The sequence below is a fragment of the Pteropus vampyrus genome, unplaced genomic scaffold (genome assembly GCF_000151845.1).
Source record: "Pteropus vampyrus isolate Shadow unplaced genomic scaffold, Pvam_2.0 Scaffold66, whole genome shotgun sequence".
NCBI lineage: Eukaryota > Metazoa > Chordata > Mammalia > Chiroptera > Pteropodidae > Pteropus > Pteropus vampyrus.
The window spans coordinates 8,329,256-8,342,914 of NW_011888847.1; the positions used below are offsets into that span (position 1 = coordinate 8,329,256).

The 13,659-nt window shown below is 33.9% G+C and overlaps 1 protein-coding gene and 1 pseudogene across 4 annotated transcripts in view; both read left to right on the top strand.

Annotated features, from left to right (window-relative positions):
• Positions 1 to 13,659, top strand: part of SOS1 (SOS Ras/Rac guanine nucleotide exchange factor 1) — a 131,268-nt gene that overhangs the window by 103,922 nt on the left and 13,687 nt on the right. For all 4 annotated transcript variants that reach the window (XM_011361376.2, XM_011361377.2, XM_011361379.2 and 1 more), the window contains 4 exons: positions 3,971 to 4,133; positions 4,631 to 4,748; positions 12,321 to 12,493; positions 12,702 to 12,818. In XM_011361376.2, the coding sequence (XP_011359678.1) occupies positions 3,971 to 4,133; positions 4,631 to 4,748; positions 12,321 to 12,493; positions 12,702 to 12,818 (571 nt within the window). The remainder of the gene's footprint in view (positions 1 to 3,970; positions 4,134 to 4,630; positions 4,749 to 12,320; positions 12,494 to 12,701; positions 12,819 to 13,659) is intronic.
• On the top strand, positions 6,894 to 6,999 carry LOC111740637 (annotated as a pseudogene).

Here is a 13,659-nt window from a genome sequence, read left to right on the forward strand (position 1 = left end):
AATGGCTACCTTGAAATCTTTTTCTGTTCAACCTGACATCTGGTCTGTCTCACGCATAGTTTCTGTTCCCTGCTTTTTCCCCCAGTGAATGGGTCATACTTTCCTGTTTCTTTGCATGCCTCGAGTTGTGTTGGAAACTTAACATTTAAAATAATATGTTGTAGCAACTTGTGAGTACTGTCCTTCCTACCTCCCAGGGCTTGTTATTGTTATCGCTTGTTTATTTGGTTAGTGACTAGCTGGATTATTTTAGTGAAGCCTATTCCCCACTACCTGCCCCACATACTGAGATGTTAAACTGAGATATTCCTCTTCTGGGAGGTACAGGTTAGGGTATGCCCATAGCCACCTTGAAAGGCAGTGGTATATGTAGGGCTTCCTTTCACTCCTTCCTTGAAGCACCCAGCCCTTAAACTCCAGGAATTGCCAGCTGATTTCTCTACTGTTTCCAACAATTCCCAGGTGATGAAAGTCGCTCTACAAACTAATCCAATCAGATTGTGACTCCTCTGAAGGAATGGTTGGTTTGTGAAGTCTCTGTTCAAACCCCAGGAGGGCTCCTCTCACTGTTTTATTCCCTGGTTCTCTCCTACAAACTAGTCAGCCAACAGTCTAGGCTGTATCTTCATTAGATCTGCAGATCTCTCAGTTGCTCTTCACCACAATTTTCACTGTTCTTGAGAGCACCCTTAGGTTTAAACTTTCCACACTTCGTTGCAAATGAGGGGAGATTAGGAGTTGTTTGAGTCTGAACTCTGGAGCTGGGGACAACAGGCTTCTCTCTGAGTGACATTCCTGCTCTAGGAGCTGAGTGCTTGGTGGTAGGTGGTGTGTGTGTGCGTGTGTGCGCGCGCACGTGTGTGCGTGTGTGCATGTTACGTGTGTGTGTGTGTGTGTGTGTACACGCACACACACAGTAGCCTGAGGTCCTCTTGGCTTGCTTCTCCTGGCATGGAACCACTGCCTTGGGAACCAGGGAAGGGTTATCATCCCAGTATTTTCAGTATGCCACACTCAAGGTAGAGCCTCTGTTCCACATTGGAGTTACACAGAAGAAGGGAATCCCCACTTCTCAGCTGCACTCACCTGGGACTTAGCCTCAGCAACTGGTATTTTGAGGCAGGATGAGTGGGAAATGTGATATCTTGCTCCTCCAGGGAAGAAAGCCCTCAGGCTGCAAGCTGGGTAGACAGGAAGCCCTTTGTCTTTAGCTGCAGCAGGTCTGCAGTAGACACCCCCTCCACCCAGAAGGAGGGAGCTGTCCTGGTTCAAATACCACAAACTCTTGCCTGTCTTGCTGAATTGTTGTGGATTTTCCTGAATTGATGTTTCTCCATTTGCCATTTGCTCTTAGGGCCATTTGCACAGACTTTAAATATTTATGTGTATATATTTATAATTTTCTATAGATAATTATAGACAGATAATTATATATATAGTATGTGTATAATTTTCACTAGTTTCCCTGAGGAGTAGTGGGTAGACAGAGTTCCTTACACTATCACGTCAGAAGTTCAGCATCGCATTGAAATAGTTACGGAATAATAGATTGGGATATGTATTGGCCTGATTTTTTTTCTGAGTAAATATAATATGATTACTTGACTGATGTTTTATAAGAATGATATGAGGTTCCCACAGATCATATTTGTATTATTAGAACAAACCCAGTGACATAAGAGAATGACTGGAATCTGTGCTAGAATGTGTATAAAGACCTGAAAGCAGTTCCTAAAGAGAAATAAGCATTCCAAGTAATCTGAAAGCTAGGACTTCCTTCTATTTATGTTATTACTTCTCAGCCTCTAAAAAGTAAAACTTTAGAATTTGCCCTCTAAGTGTTGCTTCCTGATTTCTTCATTATTAAGTAACTTCACTTCAGAGTCCAGAACCTTTTTCCATCATAATTAAAACGTAGGTCTGTAAAGAGGAAAGATAACTGATAAGACATAGAGACCATTTCATCTCTGTCCTATTTTTAATAGATTACTGATAAGAAGGGCATTTCTTGCTCTTTTCCTTTTTAAAAATTGTGTTAAAAACACTTAACATGAGATTTACCCTATTAATAGATTTTTTTCAGCATGCAGTACAGTATTGTTATCTGTAGACATAATGTTGTACAGCAGATCTCTAGAATTTATTCATCTTGCATAACTTTGTACATATTGATTAGCAACTTCCCATTTCCCACTCTCCCAGCCCCTGGCAACCACCTTTCTATTCTTTGCTTCTATGAGTTTGTCTATTTTAGATAATCTCATATATGTATATTCATGCAATATTTGTCCTTCTGTGACTGGCTTATTTTACTTAGCCTAATGTCTTCAATGTTCATGTTGTCGCATACTACAGGAGTCCCTTAGTTTTTAAGGCTGAATAATATTCCTTTGTATGAATAATATTCTGTTGCATGTATATACCATGTTTTCTTTATCCATTCGTCCACTGATGGACATTTAGGTTGTTTCCACTATTATAAATAGCATTGCAGTAAACATGGGAGTGCTAATATATCTTTGAGATCCCAATTTTAACACTATTGGATAAATATGCAGAAGTAGGATTACTGAATCATATGACAGTTCTATTTTTAATATTTTGAGGAACCTCCATACTGTGTTCCTTAGCGGCTATATCATTTTGCATTCCCACCATCAACAGTGTACAAGGGGTCCAATTCCTGCCTTTTCAATGTGAGAGGTTCTTGTTTATTTGCCACTGTGGTTCTTAGCCATGGATGTGCATTAGAATTGGGGTCACCTATGGATAAATCACCCCAAACTTAACCTAGGTTTTATAAAAGCTTCACAGGTGATCTCAATGTGTATGCCTATTAGTATCAACTGAAATAGTTAAATAAAAGATGTAAATATATTATGCTTATACCTTTTTAAATGTCCAGCTAACTAGTTAGGCAGAATACGATACCCTTGTAGAGATCTAGCTAATGCTTTACATGTAAATTTGTTATGTTTAATTTGATAAGGCAAATTTATTTTGATAGTTTTGCAATGGTTTTTTTTTTTCTTAGTGTCAGAGCAGGCTCATCAGATAATAATGTAATCTTCAACTTTACATTTTTAAAAATGTTTAATATTGGTTTATATTTATTTTTCCATTTATGAATTCTATTTTTTTAGATTATAAGCTGTTTAATATTATATTGCTGAAAACCAAGTTTAAAATGTTTTTTCTTTACTGATAACTGATTAGTAAATAAAAAGTTCTCTGAAATATTAGAAATAGAGAGTAAATGTTCACCAAGGAATTTTTTTGAGCATAGTATACTTCCTTTTAGATATTTACCAGGACATATGTACTTTCCAAAGATTCTTGGTATTTAAATGTAAAGCGCTTTTGTTTTCATTGACTTGTTTCCTTTCTAAGCAATTTTAAAAATTTTTATTTTTGATTATGGTAAAATATTTTCATTGACTTTTTTAACTTTACAATGCTTATGTAAAGAGTTCCTCCCAGAAATGTTGCTAATTATTTCTATATATCAAAGAAAGAAATTAAGCATTAATCACTAAAATCTTACAGTGAGATGAAAAGAAGGTACAGAATTCTTGAATTCTAAAATAAATTCCCCTAGGACACACCCACATCCCAAAAACCAGCATACTTTCAACAAGATCTTAGATTCATCCGTTAATTCTAATGGGGAGGGAGAATGCACCAAATATAGTAAGAAAATGATCGACTGGTTGATGGTGTCAATCTGGAAAACAGTGAAGAGCAGCATGTGAAGGCACTGCCTTATCTTCCAGTCTCCCATTTACCTGTCATTGACTGTGAAGGCACTGCCTTATCTTCCAGTCTCCCATTTACCTGTCATTCTGAAAATATAATCTATAGTTATACTATAGTCACACCCAACTCTACATTATTTACTAAATTCTTTAAATCATACTTTGTTAGGAAAACTCCAAATATTTTAATTCATTTTTTTGTCTTTGATTCCTAGATGTATTGTAGAAACTGAAAACTTAGAAGAAAGAGTAGCTGTGGTGAGTCGAATAATTGAAATTCTGCAAGTCTTTCAAGAGCTGAACAACTTCAATGGTGTCCTTGAGGTTGTCAGTGCTATGAACTCATCACCTGTTTACAGGCTAGACCACACGTTTGAGGTAGGTTTGTATAGGTTTTTTTTTTTTTTTTTAACGAACTTACATTTCCTGTCCTAAGAATCAGGATTTTAACAATTATGGTCTTGAATTTTTAAGTGTTTCATCTGTCTTTTCAGTAACAATTTAAAAGATGGAATTATCTAAAGTTTGAATTGAATTGGTTGCTCTTTTTAAATAAGGCATTCTCATTAAAATAAATTCACAGATCCTAGCCTAAGTTAGAAGAAAATGCTTTCAGCACTTAATTTGTAACATAATGTACAGTTATGCTCACATAATTGTGTGAGGAATGGGAAGATAAACTAGATTTCAGACACATACACCTTTAAGTTTGTATTAGGGCCTGTGAAAATAATCTCTTCGAGGTAGTATTATCATTCTTAGAAACAAACTGATACAATTGTGTTTGTGCTTTACTCTTAGCCTGACATTTTTCGGCAAAACTTTTGATTCCTTTTGTAAATTTATGCTCCCTAAATGTTATTTTTTTATTATAGCAAATACCAAGTCGTCAAAAGAAAATTTTAGAAGAAGCTCACGAATTAAGCGAAGATCACTATAAGAAATATTTGGCAAAACTCAGGTCTATTAATCCACCATGTGTGCCTTTCTTTGGTGAGCATTTCTTCTTGAATTTTTATTATGTTTCTGGATAAAACAAGGCATTTATTTCCTTAAATGACTGAGTTTACACATGTGTTATATACTAGCAAAAAATACTTATTTAAAAAATATTTAGCACCTGGATCCCTTTAGAATTTTTCTCTATTAGGACTTTGTAAGATCAAGCCCTATATATACATTTCACTTTTTATTTCTTGGGCAGCCATTTGATATTATATAATGCTTGCTTGTGTTTTTATATTTATAGAAATTTTTGTTGAATTTTAATAAACCAAAAACAAAAGAGGCATGGCCATACTCATCCATATTTATAATCATGTTTCTTGTAAACAATTTCACATGGCTTAAAATCATAGTATATGTGCCTCTGGGCCCACACCTTCTGCACATCAAAATTTTACCAACTCTTTTTTTCTCTCCCTTCTGTACCACAGGAAGGAAGTACCTTTTTCTTCCTTTTAAGACTGAAACATCTACCATCTGAATCTTCTCTCTTCCTGTAGGTTCCTCTTATTCTGTCATTTATTTCCTGTATTTCATATTTTTAATATCTCTTTCACACCGGTTTCTTTTCTCTGCCTGTATATATGCTCTGATGATTCTTCCTCTGAATGCTTACAGAAATTATGATCTCTATTATACGTCTGGTATTTAGTCTTTTTAGTTTGTGGGATATTTTTTCTAGCCATTTCCTCATCTATATATTATATAGCTTTAAGTTATACTGCATATAATACTGTTATGTCTTGATTTTTTAATTAACATTTTCCCACATTTTTTAGGCTTTACAGAACCAACCACTTTTGTATTTATTTCTAATCTTCTTGCTATGCACATTGTATAGCCGTACTCATATCACATGTACACACTCTATTGTTTACTTGTTTCACTTATCATATCCTAAATATATTGTCGAGTTTTATACTTTTCATAATTATCATTTGTAGGGGCTGCATAATATTCCATAAAGTTGGTATGATAATTTAGTTTATTACCCTGTGATTGGACACATACATTATTTCCAGTTTTTTGGCTTTCATAAGTAATGTTATAATGAATATCTTCATATTTATACCTTTTTTGCTATATTCGAGAATATTTTGTTGAGCTAGGTATTTCACTAGTCTGCCTTTTAGTTTTTATTCTTTGACATGCAATGTTCTTAAATTCTATAATGTCCATCTCTCTCATTATGATTTCTATTGGTTCTAACCTTAGAAAATTCTTCCAGTCTAGTAATTTAATAATCAGTCACATTTTCTCCTATGATTTGACTTTTAAAATTATATTTAATTCTTTATTCAGATTGAAGTCTCTTTTAGACATCATGTGAAATATTCGAATTTATTTCTTTACCACATTATATTTTTGTTGACCTAGGTTTATTGAGTAAATCTTCTTTATCCTCATTTATATATGGTTCCTTCTTTTTTAATAAATAGTTTCCATTAAGTTCTTATACTAGTATCCTAGTTTTAATAATTGGCACTTTATTATCAGTGATTCTCAACTGGGGACAATTTTTGCTCCCCAGTGAACATTTAGCAACGTCTGACGACATTTTTTATTGTTCTAATTGAGAGGTGCTAGAGGCATCTAGTGGGCAGAGGATAGGAATGTTGCTAATATCCTCCAATACACAGGACAGTCCCATACAAAATTACCCGGTCCAAAAGGTCAACAGTGCCAAGGCTAAGAAACTCTTTTTATAGTATTTTCATATATGATAAAGTTGGTTCTTCATTGTATTTTCTTTGCCAATCTTGGTGTCTTTATTTTTTCAAATGAACTTCATAATACAGTTGAAACGATCTATCGATTAATTTGGAAAGAAAATTTATGATACTTAGCTTTTTACTAAATGTTTTTGGTTGTGAATGGTATTCATTTATTTAAGTCAATTACCCTTAATTCCAAGAATTTTTAATTTCAGGGCCACCAATAATGATAGTCTCTTCCTTTGATCTTTTTTCTGTGTTATGCCTTATTACATTGGTCAATAACTTCTCAAATAAAGGTTAAACAATAATGATAAAAATAAATGGCTCTGGATATGGTCCATAGTGTAGCAGTTAGCATGTCTGCTTTACACACAGAAGGTCCTGGGTTCGTGCCCCAGTGGAGCCACAGTCCATGGTCTACAGCCATACCACCCTGAACAAGCCCAATAGAAGCTAAGCAGGGTTGGATCTGGTTAGTACTTGGATGGGAGACCACCTAGGAAGACCAGGTGCTGTAGGCATAAATAATAATAAATAATAATAAAAAAAATTTTTTTTAAGTGGCTCTGTTTTAATCAGTTTCAGCATAAATAAGTATAATTTTGTTTTTTGTTTGATTAGATATTTTTATTATGTTAAGAAAGTTTTACAGTTATCCTGTATTTTTGTTAGCAATATACATTTACTTTTATATTTTGCTATCTTAGAGAAAAATGATTTTTCTTGTTAAGTAAATTAAATTAAGTAGATTAAATTATAGATTTACTAATACAGAACCTTCCTACTTATTAACATTAAACCCTATTCATGGTGGGCTACTCTTTTAAATGTACAAATGAATTCTATTCATTATCATGTTATTTAGGATTTTTGCATTCATCCTCAATAATGAGATTGGTCTGTGTTTTTTCTTTTTGTACTATATCAGCTTTTGTTATTATGGTTATATTTACTTTGTAACATGAGTTAAGTAGCTTTCCATCTTATCTATTCTGTTCTGGAATATCACGAAATGGTCTAGACTTTAAATTTTAAAATATTCCAACAGAAAAATTATTGAGACCTGTGATCTTTTATAGAATATAATTCTTTAATAATGTTTTCATTTTTCTTAATTTTTCTAATTTCAGTTTTCTGCTATACAGTTGTCTCATTATTTTAAAAATACTAACATTCAGTTATATCTACAAAATATTATTTTTTAAATTGTTCCTATTGGCAGTATATTGTTCCCATTTCTATTCATACTCATTTGTTTTACTTTAATTTGCTTTTTTCCTCAAAAGATAAAATCTTAAATTTACTTATTCTCTCTGATTTTGTTTTTTATATCAGGTATTATTTTTTATCGTTATTAATTTATTGTTTTCCTGATGACTTTTTTCCCAAAAAATTCTTGATAAAACCATTGAGCTCATTTATTTTCTCTTTCTGGTAAAACATTAAATTCTATGCATTTACTTTTAAGTAAGTGTGGTAACTATGGTGCCAATTCATACAGGAGAGCCTGGGGAAGGACTTGGGTAGATCTGATGTTTGTGCCATTCAGTCTGTCAACAAATATTTCTTGAGTACCTACAAATATCAAGGTGCTTAGAAAAAGTGAAAAATGCATAGCACTCACTGGGCTTATAGTCATGCTACTCATGATATCCTAAAGTCTCCAGTACACAGAGGTGAAAAACAACCTCTTGATTTGGCCCTGTTACCCCATTACCCTGACAGGCAGACATTTTTCACACAAACCAACCCCTCCAAAGTACTCTCTCTCAAATGAACTAACATAACTAATTTTCATAACATGTTGTTATAAGAAAAAAAGGACATTTCAGAGCTGTATTTAGAGTATGGTTCATTTATGTTTTAAGGTGAGCTGTATGCTTTAGTGAATGAATACAAACATGTATATGTAGTTTAATAGGTACAGATAGCCTACCTGCCAGGCTTCCTACCCATTTCTCCTTATCTTCCTGGTTGTTGAGCTTCTGTTCTCTTAAGATAATATATCTGAACTGTCCCTGGTCAGTTCTACTCTAGGAAGATTTTTGCTATTCCAAAGCTAAAGGTTATCAGTGGTTGGAGTTAGGCAGCTTTCCATAGTTCTGATCCAGTAGGTAGAGTCATGTGTTATTGCTGCTTCTTAATTCTATCTTGTCTATATGTTAGTTTGTAGAACTCCTTCCAGATTCCTTAATGCTGGATACTGGTTATTTTCCTCCCTCTATGGGAGGATCTGACACTTTTACTTCCTCTGTCATCTTATTGAATTCTTATTCAGTTCTTTTGCTGGCACTGTACCATTTACAGAGTAAATGGGGTAGCATCTGACACTTTTACTTCCTCTGTCATCTTACTGGAATTCTTATTTAGTTCTTTTGCTGGCACTGTACCATTTACAGAATAAAAGTTAGGCAATTTCACCTTCAAAGACGATGCCAGACTACAGGTCTATAGCCTAAACTTTCTCCAGACACTAAAATATTCTGCTCATAGGTAGAATAGATATGTATAAGCAAACTGAAATCTCTTCTAAAGTAAAAAGATGTAGATTCCTCCCTCAACCAAGTCTCACCTTTCTGCACAAACATACATGTCTGTAGCATAGGCTTTGCACTTTTACACAGCTCGAATTTTGTGTCATCCTTCTGTTTCTTGTTATTTTGCTTCATCTTCACTCTTGCTTTCCTGCCCTTTTAAAATTGACTCTATGTATCTTGCATCTTGGTCTAGTCTCCAAATGCTTCCTTTTCTATTCTGAAGTAATGTACTTCATTCATTCAGAAACATTTGTTGAATACCTCTATGTGCCAGGCCCAGGGCTAAGTGTTGAGAATAGAGAGGCAAATAAAACATAGTCTTACCCTCAGTAAGCCCCCTTGAAAGAGCAGAAAAATAAAGTACCATGTCGTAATATATAATTGTACTACAATTATATATTGTACTACAAATATGTGTAAATAGAAGTGTGAACAAAGTACTATGGGAACCTAGAATCCTGAGCAGTCACTTCTTCCGGGAATGGTTGGGAAAGACATCAGTAGGAAAGTGAAGCCTTACCCTTCTTTATTATTTATGTCATAATGCTCTGCTTTCCCTCTCTCTAGAACAACTTTCTCCACTGGGTATGTCAAATGATCTGTTGAAATAAATTAAGCTTTAACAGTGTATAATATTCAGGTCTCTATATATATTTATAGCGCATTTTTCATTTATAATTATATATATATATGTCGAAGATGCATGCTTAAAACATTTTTTTACTGATAGGTATATGATCAACAAAGTTTGGACACCACCTCTTTGATCATCTGTTCTCCTTTTAACTAGCCATTAATTTGTCATAAAATAATTTCTCAATTTTATCCAAGTATTCTCAAAATGATATATATATGCATTTTCATCACTTCATTCACATATACTTTTAACGCTTACAACATCCCATAACTTATTATCTCCCATGTTCCCAGTGTCAGTCATTATACCACCACCCATTCAGTCACTCAAACATGAAGCTGAGTCTTCCCACAACTCCTGCCCTCTGCCCAAACCAGTTAATCAGTTCTCGTGGCGCCTACATTTTAAATATTTATGCACTCCATTCTATCCCTGTAGACCCTCAGATAGCCCTCATCATCTCACCAGAACTACTTTTATCCTGCTAACTGATCTTCCTGCTTCTAGGCTTAACTCCTTCTAACCCATGTGGCTTCACAGTACAGCCAGATTAATCCTTCTGGAATGCAAAGATGCTAATAATTTCCTAATTATCCACTGGATAAAAGTTAAGCTCTTTAAAAAAAAAAAAAAAAGCTTTCATCATGACCCAATCTAGGTGCTACTGCTCACAAACTCATCACAGTTGGGCCATCAATTTGTGACCAGTATGGAAGGTTGATTTTGGCTGCCATTAAATATGTGTACTGTTATGGACATGTTTGTTAGACTGAACATTGAACTAAGTGAATCATGCAACTTTAGTGTAGAGGAGAATATAACTGGCAGCAAGTAAAAGAGCCAAATCTCAGGCAGACATGGAAAATAAAAGAGCCTGTGCTTACTAGAACACTTGGAAATTTGTCTTTCAAATGTATAATCAAGAGGTGCTGAGAAATAACCAAGTAACTTATACATTTAATAACTGAATGCTTTTTAAAATCAAACAAGCATTGATATCTGTCATGTTTCATTATTGGTGACTCATTTACTATCAGTTTTGAGTCATTTGATCTTTTCAAAATGTGGCCATAAATTCTAGTATTTAAAAGTATGTCTGTAATACAAAATCATTTAAAACTACTAATATATGATTAGAACTAAAGTGCTTGTTATTTTGTTCATTCTCCTCATCTAGTGCACAACCTGCAGTGATGCAGAAGGGATTAGAACTACTAATCCCTTGCTTATGTCTATCCTCATATCCTGCCCTTCCTCCATCACCCCATGTTATCTCTGTGTGTGCCTTCCAAGCTTCATCACACATCAGTGCTGTGTACACACTGCTACTTTGCTTAGAGTGCCCTTCCATCTTATTTTACTTATTCTAACTTCTATTCATTTTTTGAGACTTATTTGAAGCATCACTTTATTTGTGATGCTTTTACTACTCCCACCAGCTCAAAGGCAGAGTTAGGTACACCTCTGTGCTCTCATAGCATCTTACGTGTTAGTTAATATAGCATTTAACGATTGTACGATAGTGGCCCACATTCAAAGCTCTGAACTACTTGAGGTCACAGACTTGTGTCTTGTTCATCTTCGTATCTGCGGTACCTAATGCAGTGCTTGGCCTACAGCATAGACTCAGTACACGTGTACCGAGTAAATTAACTCAGATATTCACACACCCTCCTTTTTTCCCTAAAGTATAACAGTCAGTATTTGAGGGGAAAAGGCAGAAGCATAAGAAGAGAATAGGGCAAGAATAGCAACAACAGCATCAACAATCACAGCCACAGTTAATTAAATATTTACTTCTGTCAGGCCCTATTCTAAACCTATATATAAATTTACTCCTTTCTCACAACAACCCTGCTGCCCTCATTTTACAGATTAAAAAACCAAGGCACAGAGAGGCTAAGCAGCTTGCACAGGATCACACAAGTCTAAAGCAGCAAAGATGGCTCCAGAACCTTTATGACAGAACAGAAAGTAACTAAAGTGTTCCTGGCTTTGTAAAATACTAAAGTGCTTGTTATTTTGTTCATTCTCCTCTTCATCCAGAGCACAACCCACAGTGATGAGGAAATGAGCTCAATTACCAGGTTGCCACTAATTCTAGAAGTACTAAAAATCAGAATGTATATAAATGATATGCAGTCCTGTGTTTGATAGGCTTGCAGATCTTTCCACGTTTCCATGAGTAAGCCTATTCAAACAGTACTACCTCTGAATTACAAATCCTGACAACTCTTGTTGGGCCTCAAGAGCTGAGTAAGCAGAAAAAACAATCCTCTGAATTTAACATTTTCCCCTTTTACCAAAAATATGTTATTAATGACGAGTTATTAAAGTTCCTTTTATAAAACCATGACTTATGTCAAATAACGTGGTTGACAGGTATGGAAAATTGGTTATTCCTCCTCAAAAACCTGTTAATTCTATTAAACTTGGTATCCCTTTTTCTTGGGTATTTATAGAACTTCAGTTTGTCAAAGAGGAATTTGAAAATTACGAAATCTTTCTTGATATTTACTTAGCTTGTTTTTTATGGAATGGAAATTTGTGCCTTGATTCTTTGGTTTATGGTGATTGAGATGGAACAGTGTCAAATGCCTACAATTACTAAGAAAGAAAAAAACTAGCTTTTCCCTTCTTTACTCTTGAAATAATTTATCTCTTCTAGGAATTTATCTAACTAATATCTTGAAAACAGAAGAAGGCAACCCTGAGGTTCTAAAAAGGCATGGAAAAGAGCTTATAAACTTTAGTAAAAGGAGGAAAGTAGCAGAAATAACAGGAGAGATCCAGCAGTACCAAAATCAGCCTTATTGTTTACGAGTGGAATCAGATATCAAAGTAAGTTGAATTATTTGATTATATATATTTCTGATTTATAAACCTCCTGATGAAAGGCAGGTTTATTTTGTAGAGAAGAAAAGGGAAAATAAAACAAATAATTTAAATTTTCTTATATTAAATGTTTTCTTAAATTATTTTCATGAATTCAAACTGAATTTTAAATATTTAATATTAATAATTGTTTATTTCTTTGCATTTATTTTAGAGGTTCTTTGAAAACTTGAATCCAATGGGAAATAGCATGGAAAAAGAATTTACAGATTATCTTTTCAACAAATCCCTAGAAATAGAACCACGAAACCCTAAGCCTCTCCCAAGATTTGTAAGCATTCATATATTTATATTCGTTTTACATTTATATATCTTTTGCAGTTGTCATCTATATCTGGTGATGCCATCACTACCATATGTACAAATCAGTTTTCTATAAAGGCATGCAGGGATGAAGTGCACATGTGATGGATAGAAGTAATGAATAAGTGCTTAATAAATATGCTCAGGAATATCCCACTTGGTTCCAAATAAATAAGCATTACTATTAATCTGAATAAATCTTGATATGATAGATGAAGAAATTGGGCAAATTTAAAAGCTTTTATTTCTTTTCAACAAAATTATTCAAGATTTTAAGGGCAGGAAATTTGATAAATTTATACTAGTTATAATAAATATATGTACTTATGTCTTTTTTAAAGTAATGATTTTTGAGAGCTTTTAACCATGAATCATTAGCCATAAAATAACAGGTTTGGCTAAAGATACTTTTTTTGGGAAAATGAAGTTTCCATTGTTTTTTATTACTTGTCAATGCCTGGCCAAAGTTACATACAGTATCATCACCTCACTGAACTAAGTATAATCTGTCTTATTTTTAAGACAGTCAGGAATCAAGAAGTTAACAAAAATGGCTTCTAAGTAACCAAGATAAATCTCATAATGTCTTGGAATTAAAGCTTATGCAGTTATCTCACAAGAATATTTCTCAAGGCCTAGAACAGTTTTTTAAAAAGTGGATTGAAAAACACAAATTGGAAATAGTTCTATGGTTTGTCCCATTGAGTCATGCTGATATCACTGAGAAATGATCACTCTGTAAGAAAATTCCGTAAAACTAACATAAACATAGAGATGAAAACCCAGGCAATTTAATGCATTTGTAAATA